Source organism: Peromyscus maniculatus, chromosome 4, assembly GCF_049852395.1.
Source record: "Peromyscus maniculatus bairdii isolate BWxNUB_F1_BW_parent chromosome 4, HU_Pman_BW_mat_3.1, whole genome shotgun sequence".
Lineage (NCBI taxonomy): Eukaryota > Metazoa > Chordata > Mammalia > Rodentia > Cricetidae > Peromyscus > Peromyscus maniculatus.
Genome location: NC_134855.1, coordinates 88,682,253 through 88,697,352, shown reverse-complemented (window position 1 = coordinate 88,697,352; position 15,100 = coordinate 88,682,253). Strand labels below are relative to the sequence as shown.

General features: G+C 36.5%; 1 protein-coding gene across 1 annotated transcript in view; it reads left to right on the top strand.

The window, feature by feature from the left end:
• Positions 1-13,828, top strand: part of LOC143272641 (anoctamin-7-like) — a 40,623-nt gene extending 26,795 nt beyond the window's left edge. The window contains exon 5 of the mRNA XM_076568414.1: positions 12,988-13,828. Coding sequence (XP_076424529.1) covers positions 12,988-13,016 — 29 coding nt within the window. The 3' untranslated portion in view covers positions 13,017-13,828. The remainder of the gene's footprint in view (positions 1-12,987) is intronic.
• The last annotated feature ends 1,272 nt before the right edge of the window (positions 13,829-15,100 follow it).

Below are 15,100 nucleotides of genomic sequence, written 5' to 3'. Positions count from 1 at the left end.
TGTTGGTGTGTTTATATTTACATAGAGTTGGGAAAGCAAAGTAAATTCACTTTCTTAGGAGAAAGATTAATGAAGCTAAGTAGCAGGTGGGTGCAGATGCAGTAGATGCAGATTCACAGATGACTTGGTTAAAATGTCTGCTACCTAGTTGCTACATGTCTGAACTGCTGGTGTTACATATCACCAAATATGAAAAGGATAATACCTTGTAAAGGTTTTCATGAGATCATTTATGTAACATTAATGCAGTGCATAACACATGTTATTGTCATTACTAAGTGTAACTATAATGAATTTTATTATTAATAGAGTATTTTATAATGTTGTTATAGCTTAAATAATGAAAATAGCTTTCAAATATCTGATTAGTAATTATATGTTATAGTAAACTAAAGAAAATGGAAACATCTTCTCTTAAGTCCTTATCTATTTAAGAAGAATAACTTTTATACACTTATATTCCATCAAAGTTGATGAATCTAAGAATTCTACTAAGAACATGCAAAACACTGCCAGAGGCTTCCCATCCATTTTCTTATTTTATCTTTGCCCACCATATATAAAGATAAATCTTTGTAACCAATGATATTTATGTGTATAAAAAGGACAAATCCAAACAGACAAGCAAGATATTAAATTTGTAAAATATACCCAAATATTAACAGCTTTAATTAAGTTATCTAATAATGAAGCTATTCTGTGTTATTTCAGAAACACACTCTTTTTTTTTTTTGGTTTTTTTTTTTTCGAGACAGGGTTTCCCTGTGTAGCTTTGAACCTGTCCTGGAACTCGCTTTGTAGACCAGGCTGGCCTTGAACTCACAGAGATCTGCCTGGCTCTGCCTCCCGAGTGCTGGGATTAAAGGCGAGTGCCACCACCGTCCGGCCAGAAACACACTCTTATATGCCATAAGATGGTATTCAACAGATATGGTCAGTCTATTTCTGGATGAAGGCATTGATTTTTTTCTTTAAAGATGTATTCAGATGGATTGCCTTACATTATGCTATTGAAGGCACAAGTAAAGGGTAAATGTTTGCATTGTAATGCTAGCAAACACTAACTTGCAGTTCAAACTAATCACAATGTCTTCAATCCCTCTCATAATATATTATTGTTGACTCTAGGTTGTGATGCTAGAGTTTTCCGCCTTGCCCACAGGGACAAATCTTTGTCACCCGCCAGTCCCACAGCCGCTCAGACCCAACCAAGTAAGCACAGAGACTTATATTGCTTACAAACTGTATGGCCATGGCAGGCTTCTTGCTAACTGTTCTTTTATCTTAAATTAACCATTTCCATAAATCTATACCTTGCCACGTGGCTGGTGGCTTACCGGCATCTTCACATGCTGCTGGTCATGGCGGCATCTGGCAGTGGCTCTCTCTGCCTTCCTGTTCTTTTATTTCTCCTCTCTGTTAGCCCCGCCTATACTTCCTGCCTAGCCACGACCAATCAGGTTTTATTTATTGACCAATCAGAGCAACTTGACATACAGACCATCCCCCAGTACAGCCAAGTGCAGACCATCTCAGACACCTGCACTCAGGCCCATGGTCCTAATCATCCTCTATGCAGACCTGCTGGGTAACACCACAAGGAACCCAAGAAGGGCTCCCACAGGACATACATTAACATCCCACAGCAAGGTTGTTTTGGAATAGCAGTGAATATCCAGTATGCAAAATGCATACCATTAGAAGCAGAAATGAAGAAGCATTTCTTTATCTCATGATTTGGTTTTGTATTGCTGAAGACTGAAGGAAGTGCCTCGTTTGTGCTGGGCAATTCTGCCAATGAACTACATCTCTGTATTCTCATTTATTCAGAACTTTCTGGAACTTAGAAATTATGGACCATAACATTTTCCATTTCATCCAATTATAAACCATATATATATATATATATATATATATATATATATATATATATATATATATATATATATGTGTGTGTGTGTGTGTGTGTGTGTGTGTGTGTGTATAATTCATATATTTGATATTCTAATTAGCTGTTTTAGTCTTCAATTACAGTGTTGCAGAAAATAGTGTTTCTTCCTCTGGTGGGATTTTGTCTATATATTACTTATTGAATCTCAAAAAAAATAAAGGTTTCTGGGTTCCCTGAGTCCTAGGAGGAATGCTCTCTTTCAAAAGACAGATGGAGCAAGAAGAGGGCATCTTGTCCATCTTTTGTTTTTATCATTCTTTTGCTGCAGTGTTGCTAGTCACACTTGTCCTGCAGATCAGTAGAGATTGACCTCCATGACCAGGCTGCCTTTGTTGAATCAGATCTCTAATGATTTATGACAGTTCACACTTACATTGAAAAGTTACAATATTTTAATTGAGATGTTAGTCCCAAAGTGACAGTTCTTTCCTTTGGCTGCTGGGCTTTTCAGCTTGTGCCACACCCATTGCTACCTATTTGACCATTCTCACTTATTCAGAAGCTTCCATGGAGCCAGCCACATGTCATTTTAACCCTAGACCTTTATGGTTTATTAACTGTGAAGAGTCTGTTCATCTCTTTCAGTAGAAAATATGACTTGGAATCATTGTAAGCTGTCATGAATGTTTAAATCATGTTGCAGTTAATATCACAAATCTTTACTCAGTACTACTATAACCAGATCCCTTTGCATTCTGTTCAGCATCCTTTCCTGGGTGCCATGAGAGCCAATATCATCCTTCTCTGAGTAGTTGTCAGCCTTAGTCTGTATCTAAGAGACCTCATTCACATTATGTTCCAATGGAATCCATGGGTAGGATAGGATTTTATCTTGGAAGGAATTTGGACACAAACAGACCAATCAATCTTTCTAACAAGGATCTGTAGGTTCAGAGCTTGATTAGGTAGAGGAAGACTGCAAGTAACTAAGTGACATTTTGTAAAGTGTTAGTTTGAAGCTTTTGGTCACTGAGAGTTTGATAATAGAAAACAATCGTTTTATTTACTGGAAAGAAATCATATGATTAAAAAGGCTTGTATTTTCAAGTTGTTTAATAGCTCATTTTTTCTAAATGATAAGACATAAAATTAGAGCAGCTATCAAGAAAATTTAGAGTGCCTATGATGTTTAAATTAATTACCATGTTATATAGCTTAAAGTCACCTGAAAAAGGAGTGTCAGTGAGTGATCATTTAGATCATATTGACCTGTAAGATGGTCGGGGAGGAATTTTCTTGATTGTTGATAGATGTGGGAAGAACCAGCCTAGGAGTAGCATCATTTCCTACTCAGGAGTCTGTTGTGGAATTTTAATTTAAGGTGTGTTACCTTTGTTTATGCTGTGGAACATTTGTTTTAATGATGCAAAGTTGTGTTGCATTCTTTTATGTTGCATTTGTTTAACTCTGTGAACCTGTGTTACTTTGCCTGTCTAAAACACCTGATGGTCTAATAAAGAGCTGATTGTCCAATAGTTAGGCAGGAGAAAGGATAGGTGGGGCTGGCAGGCAGGAAGAACAAATGGGAGGAGAAATCTGGGGAAAAAAGATAAAGGAAAGAGAGAGAAGGAGAAAGATGCTAGGAATCAGCCACCCAGCCACAGAGCCAGCCATGGAAATGGCAGTAGTAGATTCTTCTCTAGATTCAGTGACCTCCACTGCCAAGGACGCTGCTCAGATTTGCAGTATCAGGTATGAGTTGTCTTCTACTGGGTAGGCCTTAAGTCAAGCTAGACAGCTATTGGTTACTACTAAGAAGCAAGTACTATTGCACCACTGGAGATATCTTGTTCTACAAGTCGTTTTTGTGGTCCACAGGCCCTACAAATAGGTAGACTATTGGTTGTTTTTTCTCTCCTGGTAGCCTACATAGCACATTTGGGATGCTATGAAAGTCATACCTCATGAAAAAGTATTCCAGGCCACTTCCTGCTTGATTTCTATGAGTCCCATGTCTCAGGTGTGTCTCCAGTAATAGAATCTTAGCTTCAACCCGAAGAGCCTATATTTCTTTGGGAGTCTCTTAGAATCCACTGAGCAACAACTCAAAGGGACATTCCTTTGCCTGGAGCTGAAGATTTTGTTAGACAGTCTATGGCTCTTGGGGAAGCAGCATCTTCCAAAGTGGTATAACTTCATTTAAATTATTTATATATGCACATATATATCATATATATTTTCATGTAAATATAAAATCGTAGGCTCTGTATGGATTTTCAAACATCCTTAGTGGTATTTAGCTTTCCTTCCTCTCTATGTATTATTATTCTCATTCCACTGTAGTTAAAATGTGCTTGTCCATTTTTGCCCTTCTAGACATCTGCATCCTATTATGCCCCCTCTCTAGAGCTCCTCCCTGGGCTTCCTTTATATTTTCCTGTCTTCTTTTTTTGTCCGATTAGTCCATACATCTTCATTTGCAAGTGTGCATTGCAGTGAATCATTGGTCTAGTTTTAGGCCTCTGGTTTCTGCTACACTATCAGTACTGGACCCTCACTGGACTCCTCTTGGATATCCTTTTGTTGCCCTGTGTCATGGAAATCCTGTGGGCATTGGATCTGCAGGACTCTTTCCTTCACATGCTTCAGCAGATCACAGATGGGGTGGATGTTGGGATGAGTCAACTCTTAGTCCTGTATCTGGACCTTGGTGGTAGTTGAGTTGGTCAGCCTGCCAGCTTCCCCATATACTCACCTGCATGATGAGATCTCCAGCACCTCCTAGGGTAGCTCACCCAATGCCTCAGGGAGCAAAGGGTGGAGCCAGCTCTTCTGCTCACATCACTGCATGGAAGATAAGGAGCAGGGCCAGCTCTCCAGTTTTCATGCCCTCAGGGCCAGCTCACCCACACCCCTTCTCCTACGGCCAGCCCTACTGTGCTACTTAAGTGAGATGCAGGGCCTGCTCTCCTGAGTGCTGAATCCAGTGAGGGGAGAGGCCAACCCTGTGTAGCCCTTCATTAGAAATGTCGTCCCAGGCAGCAGTCCAGAACAAGGACAACCACATGGCCTTTGGTAATAACATGGGCCATGGACATCAACACAGACCTCTGCTTCTGCATGGCCACAGACCCAGAAATGTCCCCCAGCACCAGTGCCTGTTGCTGCATGGCCACAGACCCAGAAATGTCCCTCAGCACCAGTGCAAGCCAGGATTTTACCATAGCCTCAGATGACTTCACAGGAAACTCACATCAGGTTGTTCTTCTCCATCACTGAGTCTCCACATCCACCTTTCTTCATAGTGCTCAAGCTGCTCTGCTTCTCTCTCTCCCATTTCTGCACTCCAAACTTGCACAATTATAGTGGCTCATTCTATGGTTGGGCCATGTGTTGGGTGGGGTCTCTGGGTGACTTATTCCTGCCCACTCTGCAGGGCTGTGGGTATCTTCAAGTGTTCCTTAAACCAAAAGCTTCCAGAGGAAATATTTCTCTGGCCAAAGTTATACACAGCACAGTGAAACTGTAATTCAACAGAGAGTCATCCAGTCTCATTGTTGAACTGCCACCACAACCAACTAGAGAGATTGGCAGATAGGCTACTGATGAAATGTAAACACAGCTGGACATGTCCAGTCAGTTGTGGGACTCTGTTCTGCAGGTACACTCTTTTTCCTGGGCTAGGATGTGGCTCTGGGAGTCACAGTGACTCAGACAGTGGTCAATTTTCTCAAAGGAAGAAGGTACAGTCCCACTAGTGCTTGTGTTTGTTACTGGCTCTGTTGATGAACAGTGTAATTCAGCTTTTTCCCAGGAGCAAGAACAGTCACCACCTCATTTCTTAGTGCCTGTTCTGCTTCACTTTATAGCAGGCAAAACCATTTCTCCACCACCTATGCTCACTCCTTCCTATCCTCTCCTTTCCTGTCTTCTAGGTTTAGAAGCCGTCTGCTGGTAAAATATAGAATTATTGTTTTGAAATTGAGATATTTATTTTATCAAAAATGTGAATTTAGAAAATATTCCAGAGAGAGAGAAAGCATATTTCTTATGAAATCATTGTTATATCTTGATTGCTTAGGAGAGGAAATAGAAAATTCTGTGGCCAAAAAGAGTTTTTTACTGGGATGTTTAAGAAGAAGTTATTTTTAAAAATGAATACTCATTTTCTATGTGGAATGTAAGAGTTCGTCAATATAAGGTTAACTTCTTTTATAAAATGTGTACAAGTAATCAGACGACAAGTAATCTATGAACATGTGTCTTCTAAACTTCCATTTTTGTTTTACACAATGGTAAAAGATAAGCTTAATGTAGACAGCATGTATAAGGTTGGGTATTGAAATAATTGTGTTTTTAGGCACAGTCTTTTTTGTTTTATGTATAGTTTCTTTTAAATCAGGACATTCACATATTCTAAAATGAGTAAGAAAACATTAATTGCTTTAATTTTTGTATTAATTTTAGCTGAGTTCTTCTAAGCATGCTCCTGCTAAATGTCCTAGTAACTTAGGTGGGGCTAGAGATCAAAGAGACAAAACGGAAGCAAAAGGAACAGTGGAAGGTGAGAACTATATTCTGTAAATGTGTTATTTGACAGAGTATCTGTGTCTAACATGAGTACTGATGGATCTAGTAGTCAACAGACTTCTCTTTCAATGGATACCAGTGAAAAGTGGAAATGAAATGACATCGATGGCACCTATTACCAGTCTTAACAACAGGGGAGACTGAGGCCGTTTCTAATGGAGTTTGCTTATGGTTACCAGTACATTCTTATATGCAGTGTCTCTGGGGAAGTAAGGAAGAAATGAGTATGGGGAATGAGTAAGAATAAGTATAAAAATAATGATAAAGGGAATAAATAAAGAAAAAAGGACAAATTTTTATTGTACTGAGTATGAAAGCAAGGATGCATGGGTTAAGAATATGAAAAAGTTGTCTTCATGTAAAAAAAAAAACGGCTTGAGAAATAAGGAAAAGTTATGCCAATTTTCATCAGTATCTCACTTTACAAAAGGTCATTAATGTCTGACAAACTGTATCATGAGGAAGTAGATTTACTTTACTGTAGATAAATATTATTTCATGAATCATTTGGTAAATTTTATTCTGATTGTTTGCTTATCCATGGTTACCTGCCAAAGTGTTAAAGAGTCAGTAGTAGGTCAGGGGAAAGATGAGAAATCTTATTCTACAAAGTTATTTGAAGAAATGTATAATTGAAACAGGACAAAGTAACACTAAACAGACTGATCAGGCTTTATTTATGTATTAAAGATACACACACACACACACACACACACACACACACACCTGCATTTTTGTGTGACAATAACAATTAAAATAGGTCATCAAATCCAGAAATAGGAAAGCTGGAGTACATAGGATTGGCTTGAGGAAAGAAAGGACAGGGGAAAAGGAGGTAATATTTTAAATATAAATTAGGATTAAAAATAACAAAAACTGAACAGAGGGCTGGGGAGTTGAGTCTCTGGTAGGAAAAGAGTTTGCTATGAAGGAATGAAGATTTGAGTTATATCTAGACTCACATAAAAAGTTGGGCATGTGTAGTGAGCTCCTGTAACCCAGCACTTTGGGGACAGTGTCAGGAGGATCACGGAGATATTCTGACTTCTTGCCTTGCTTCAAACTCAGTGATTTATCTTGTCTCATGGGATAAGGTGTATGGTGTTAGTCAAGGTCACCTGTTGTCCTCTTCTGCCTCTGTTGAGCATACACAGGTATGCACCTGCATAGACACGTACCTATACATGTGCACATAACACATTCACTAATACACATAACAAAGACTGAAGAAAAGTTAAACAACAGAATAGAAATTATTTTCCTGCCACTAAAATTTACTCATGTGATATTTATTAAATAACACAATATGTTAAATGATGCATATTTTCTTACTTAGGAAGTTTGAAGAAAACAATTTGAATGGTGGGTAGCACTAGACATATGAGTGGCATGTGATGTCTTTCACAGTTGAGGAGTGTTAAGAACTAAGGATAGAGCTGAAGAGGAGAATGAAGATTAGGACCTACAGAGAGGACAGAAAATAAGTGAAGGAAGTTGATCAGCTGGCTCCAGTCCACAGGCAGCAGCTGGTAGCTGCACATTTGTACACCACTGAGCACCAGCCAGCCTGAGAGACTGCAAGACTAGTAAGCCACATCTGGCTCCTAGTGAGAACTTATCTTAGTTTTCTCAGGCCTTATGTGGATCTACATGGCTGCATGTTGGGCACCATATGTGGATGGATGTGTTTTTCTTTGGGCCACTAGATCACAAAATAATGACACAGAGACTTATTACATATGAAAGCTCAGCCTATAGCTTAGCCTTGTCCCACTAGCTCTTACAACTTAAATTAAACCATTTCTATCTGTCCATGTGTTGCCATGTGATTTGTAGCTTTTACCTCTCCTCCTGCATGTCTTGCTTCCCCTGTGACCAGCTGAACTCTGCCTTTCCTCTTCACAGAGTTCTTTCTGTCCAAAAGTCCAGCTTTACCTCCTGCCTAGCTATTGGCCATTTAGCTTTTTATTAAACCAATCACAGTGACATATTTCTATACAGTGTAATCAAATATCACACAAGATCTTACATTAATTTTGAGATAATACATTTTGGATGATATGTGGTTTAGTAGACATTCTTTGAGAACTCACATGACATATATTAATACTCTTGGAAAAAAAGAGTATATATATATATATATATATATATATATATATATATATATATATATATATATACTAAGTTCAATATCACTAAGCCAATGTGCCAATGTAGTGGAGATACTTAAATAAATACTGTACATAGGAGCATAATGGCTGTCACTCTAGTGATGGAGAATGGGTGGAGACAGGGGCATCCTGTGGTTCTCAGTCAGGCTAGTCTTGAAAAAACTGTGAGCTCTAGGTTCAGTGTGGAAGCTTGTTTAAAAAAATATAAAGTAGAAAAGAGAGAGAAAGATAGTGGAAGTAAGCTACCCCTACAGGAGTACATGCACTGATGAGTGCCACCCCATACATTGTTAGTACACATGTACACACACACACACACACACACACACACACACACACACACACACATACATGCTCACTACATGGAACAAGAGAGAGAGAGAGCAAACAAAATTAGAAATTTTATAAACTTGGAAAGTTCCTGGTGTTCTTATTTCAATGAGATATCATTTACAAATTTTATATAAAAGTGAGTGGATTTAAACATTTTAAGTGCATTTAAAATATGAATGTAAATTGCTGTTTAGGAAATGATCATTCCTGAACAGACAAGGTGGCTCAGTGTGTAGAGACCCGTGTTGTGAAGCCTGTTGACTCTATTCAATCTTCAAAGCCGACATGTGAAAGGAGAGAAAAAATTGTCAAACCAATTGTCAACTGACCTAGACAAATGATCCATGATATGTGTACACCCAGATACAGACACACACAAAATGAACACATAGATACATAGATGCATAAATGAATAGACATGAATGAAAAGGATGATTCCCGCAATAAGTCTACATATGTCTTGACATGCTTTGGCTCACTTTCTAAGCAACTTTTAGCTTGGCTGTGCAACATTTTGATGAATCTTATTTTTAGGTTTCATGTTCCAGCTTAATTCCAAGATGATGTGTCCTATGCACTAGGAGCCATTGCATAGTTTTGTTTTGTCCCCACTAGATGTTATGACTTTGCAATTACAAGTTTTGTACCTGACATGAGGAGATACATCTTTTGGGTTCTGTGTATAAAGAATCATTGTCTGATCACTGAAAAAACATATTTGGTGCTGAGACTTGAGGATATAATCTGTGGTTGTAAGCACACTCTTCTGCCACAGAGCTAGAATTATTTAATTAACATAAAGGTTATAAATAACATCTGATGCCGGGCGGTGGTGGTGCACGCCTTTAATCCCAGCACTCGGGAGGCAGAGCCAGGAGGATCTCTGTGAGTTCGAGGCCAGCCTGGGCTACCAAGTGAGTTCCAGGAAAGGTGCAAAGCTACACAGAGAAACCCTGTCTCAAAAAAAACAAAAAATAAATAAACAACATCTGACTTTTTTTCAGATGCATCAAGAGTCCCAATAGAATTATAGATGGAGAAACAAATAAAGCAAGATATGTTGCCAAAATGTATGAACTTATTTCAAATTAATAGATTTTTGAAATAAATTTTAAACAGTAACTGGCTTTCCCTTATTTTGCTGTATTAACTAGTGTTGTTACAGACAGTGAATGAAATATATAAGGTGTAAACATTCATAACATCCTCATTATTAATTGTCTACAACTTTTAAAAGCATCTACTTTTTTGGAAAAAAACACAAAGACATAATTGCTAAAACACAAGGTACTGAGGACAAAAAAACAACAACACTGAAAATCAACAACACAATTCCTGCCAGTAACATGCACAAATTTCAATAGTAACTTTAACTATTGATGGCCTCAATTCTGCAACCAAAACATGTGGGCTGACTGAATGGAACAAGAAACAAAATCCATTTATTTGTTATCTATGAGAAATGCATCTTATCTTGAATGATAGACACTTTAATGATAGTGTAAATGTATGGAAAAATACTCTGATTAAACAGGACCAGGAAGTAACCAGGTACAACTGTCTATCCCAATATCTGACAAAAGAGACTTCTAACTAAAACTAATTAGAAGAAATAAAAAGATACACTTCATTCCATTTAATAGAACTGTCAACCATCCTAAATATACATGCACCATACTCTGTTGCACCAAAATTCATTTTAAAAGAGGTACTACTAGATTTAAAGACACAGTCTAGCATTGACCCATGAGTGATTTTTAGTATGCTACTATATCTAATTGATAGATCATCTTGACCAACAATAGAGAAGCATCAGAATTAAGTGAAGCACACATCAAAAAGACTGAACAGTTAGCTGCAAAATATTCCACACAAACACCAAAGAATACACATTTTAATTTCTATCACAATGAATCTGTCACTTGCATTTTGAAACTATTCTTAACAAATAAAAGCCTTTTCAGACTAACTTTCTGAAATACCAAACTCATTTAATAATCTTTGTTTTAAATTTTCAAACCTAGTGAAATTATTACAAAATTTATGTGGTTGTGAGATTCCATACATATGTATATATGCTCATTCTATAGATTGTTTCTTAATATCCCTAAACTAATATAGTATGGATAATATAGCGTGAATAGACATGAGATGAATTAAAAGTTCCTCTTTCTTTGATGCTGAGTATGAGACAGTACATGTGATTATAAAACAACCATTTTTAGTTTTATTTAAAGTGATTGTCATTATAATATTACATGGTGATATTTTATTTGTCTGAAATGTGATTTTATTTGCATGTTAATAAATAAAGTTGCCTGGGGGTGAGAGCTAAAAGCAAGCCATTTAGTAGAAGTCCAGCTGTGGTGGCACACACCCTTAATCCAAGCACATGGCAGGCAGAGTCTCTGTGTGTTCAAGGACACAGCCAAATGGTGACCAGACCCTTTAATCTCAGTATGAACCATAGAGACCTGGAGGTCTGTATAGACAGGCAGTGATGAGGAAATCATGTGGTTGGGTTAAAAGCCAATGAGAAGGTAGAACAAAAAGGAAATAAAAAGATGGGTCAGACAGGAGAAGGTCTCTCTCAGGGGAAGGACGGCAGCAACTGGTAAGCTAAAGTCTTTGTTAGTGCTCTGATCTTGTGGGCTTTTAACTCTGCATTTGGCTTTGTGTTTCATATTTAATAAGACCTTTTAGAATTTCATTTACAATATTATTCAATCATTTGGGGAGTTTGGTGGTCCTCTCTCTTATGAAAAGCCTATCATCACAAATTATAAAGGAACAGATACATGAGTTGACTATCAGCCTATCTGGCTCCATGATATATTCTCCTTTCTCTTTCCTATATTTACCTTAGTACTAGCATCAAGATGCAGGTCATATGAGGGCAATTCAGAAAGTTATATTTAGTACTATTTTAACCCATGTATCAAATAAAATTCTGCTTAGAGGACAAACTATATCCCAATATTTAGCTATTACCTTACTTTTACCATGAGATGAGGTAGAGGAGAGTTCACTTACACATGTCTTAGAACCAGAATCTTAATATATATAAGACTATTCCATGAAAACAATTAGTATACCAGAAACGAATATCTGTTTTAGACCTTACATTTGTTGTAATTAACATCCATTTAAAGAACTGTTTTTGGGAGAATATCCCTGACTGGCCTGGTATAACAGGTTGGCCACAAACACCCAGAAGTCCACTTGCCTCTTCCTCTTGACTTCTGGGATTAAAGTGCAACACCACACTAAGCTTGAGGGTATTTTGATAAATATCTCTATGGAGATTTCTATTTGGTATTCCTTTTCGACAATTTCCCTTGTCTTGTTCCTTGTGGCTTGCTCCAGTGCTTGTTTTTTTCTGTAATTTTTTGCTAACATTTACTATCTTTACTGCTTTCCATTTGCTTCTTTCTGAACATTATTTATGTTGACTAAATATTTTCTATTTTCATGTGAAAGTAGCAAAACCACAAAGGATTTCAGGATTCCATAGATTCTTAAAGACTAGTCACATTGCTATTCACTTCATAATTTAATATCCTCATATTTAATATCCTGGGTAAAATAGTAGTTTTTATATAAAATATTAAACTCAAAATTTTAATGGGCCTCTGTGAGCATAGTAGACATATATGAGGTTTACTCTAACATTGCTTAATACAGGACATATTTCTCTGGGTGTTTTTATAAGAAATTGAAAGATTGATCTATGTATTGCAATGAGAAAAATATCAGAATGTGCTTAGCAAGTGAACCCAATGGTACAGGGTTAAAATGAATTATCATGAAAAGGGGAGATTTAAAAAAAACAACACTGGATAGGATATAGACATTTTTGGAAGGAAACTTGGAAATGTAGAGAAGATGTTTATATGCAATATATAAAATAAGGACTCAAGATATTGAAGCTTACCTATAAGTGAATATTAAATTGGTGAGACTGAATGATTCTAACAAATATTTTGCTTTCTTTGATTGTAGGAACTGACAACCAACAATATTTCTATTGACAAATATTAAACAATCTGAAACAATTGGAGGAGTTGCTATGGCAGATAAAAACATGGATTATCTACTTTTTAACAACCTCTCTCTTGTGTGCATATGTGTGTCTCTGTGTGTGTCTGCCTGTCTCTCTCTCTCCCTATCTCTATTTGTATCTATGACATCTATATATCAGTTTACAAAGGATATGTTACAGAACCTCTTATACAGGGATCAAAATGTTGCTGAATTATATGTATGTGTGACTCAGCTCAGGATAAATTTATTCTATTCCTCCTTGCCTCTCCCTGACATTTTTACAACAGACATGTGTGGTAGACAATAGATAGGCCCCCTTGCACCACATTCATAGAGCTGTATCTACATAGATGTCAGCATTCATACAGAGACAATAGCTGGTTGAGTCTACATTTAACCTGATTTGAAAAAATAAGGAAATTATGAACATCTTATGGACCACTATCCTGAAATCAGATTTAACATTTAAACATCAGACGTGTACACTGATCCCACTGAAGTGGGAGAGCGGGTAGTGAGTTGTCATAGGACATATTCTACAGATATACCAAACAGATAGTTTAGAAAAAATAATTCTTAATAACAATGTTGTTCTTTTCAGTGAATATTTTATTCATATTGAAATGTAAAGATTACTGATGTTAAATACTTCTCTAAAATCTATCTTATATTTTACTTATAATAATCATATTTCAGTATTGAAAGATTGCTATCCATCATATATTAGATATGATTCATAGAACTTCTTACATAAGTGTGTCAAGAAACATCTATAATGTGTAAAGTAGAAGAAGCAAGTATTGTTGGCATGGCAATATTCTGAAAATAATAAAATTGTTAAAGTTTTTTTCCAAAACTGTATTTGTTCAGTATAGCACACTCAAATGTATATAAAATGTGTTATTAAATATTCCAGAATTACTGATTGAACTCAGTTTTCTGTCTTTGGTAAAAAAAATAAACTTCACATTTTACTGAAGTGTTGAAACTTTGTACTCATGTTTTCCTGATCTTTACAAAAACCTAACGTCTCAGATAATCATTTCAAAGACTATCAGAAGAATTCAGCTCTGTCCCAATACTTCATGAGTTTGCAGTAACCATAGAAATAGTCAGACTGAATTGCTTCTATTCCTTTGTGGTTTTTTTTTAAGGGCTGAGAAATGTACTTCCTTAAAATTTATAGTTTTTACATTTTGACTTAAATCGTTCAGTACATATCAAGTAAAAGATACAATATTTAGATTACAATACAAGTACTATCTTCATTCAAAACTCTTCCAGACTACCACTGAAATGAAAGATTCCAGAGGAGAAATGACAGAGCCCCAAGGAAACACATTGTTTAAGGGACTAGAACCCAAAACCAGCAAGAACACACAGTAGAGGAAGCCAAAACACAAAGAAGGACACACATTGTTTAAGGGAATAGAGCACAAACCAAGCAAGAACATTCAGTAGAGGGAGCCATAACACTAAGGACAGTGTCAGGATTGTTGACAAAAGAATATATGCTGTAAAGAACATAGACTCACAGGTAAGAGGATTTAAGGCCTCATGAATTTGATAAAGAGTGTGCTTAGTGGCTTGATTTCAATTATGATTTTGCTATGAGAAAGACTGTAGTGTCAAGTAAGAAAGTATTTATTACTTGTCTAATGTTGTTTCTGAGTGTTATTCATTTGCTTTAGATAGATCTTTGAAATGTTTCTGTGCCATGAACCTCACGCATTCTACTTTTTGTCCAAGTGACAAACATGTTTGAGCTAATTAAAGTATTTTAGAAAATATGAATATTGAATTAAATGATACTAGTGTTTCAGCTTAAGTGAAATTTTATTGGGGATTTTAAAATACAATTTTTATTATCAGCAATTTAAACATTTCTCATCAATGCTTATAGATAGTACGTTTATCTAACAGTTATCAAGTTGTTTGTACTACTATATATATATTAGCAGAACTGAATTTTAAGGTGTTACCAGAGGAAGATTTAAAAAAATGTCCTGGCAGACATTGGTATACAAAAAAGTAAATTTCTCATTTAATATTGTCCTGTTGAATATTTTAA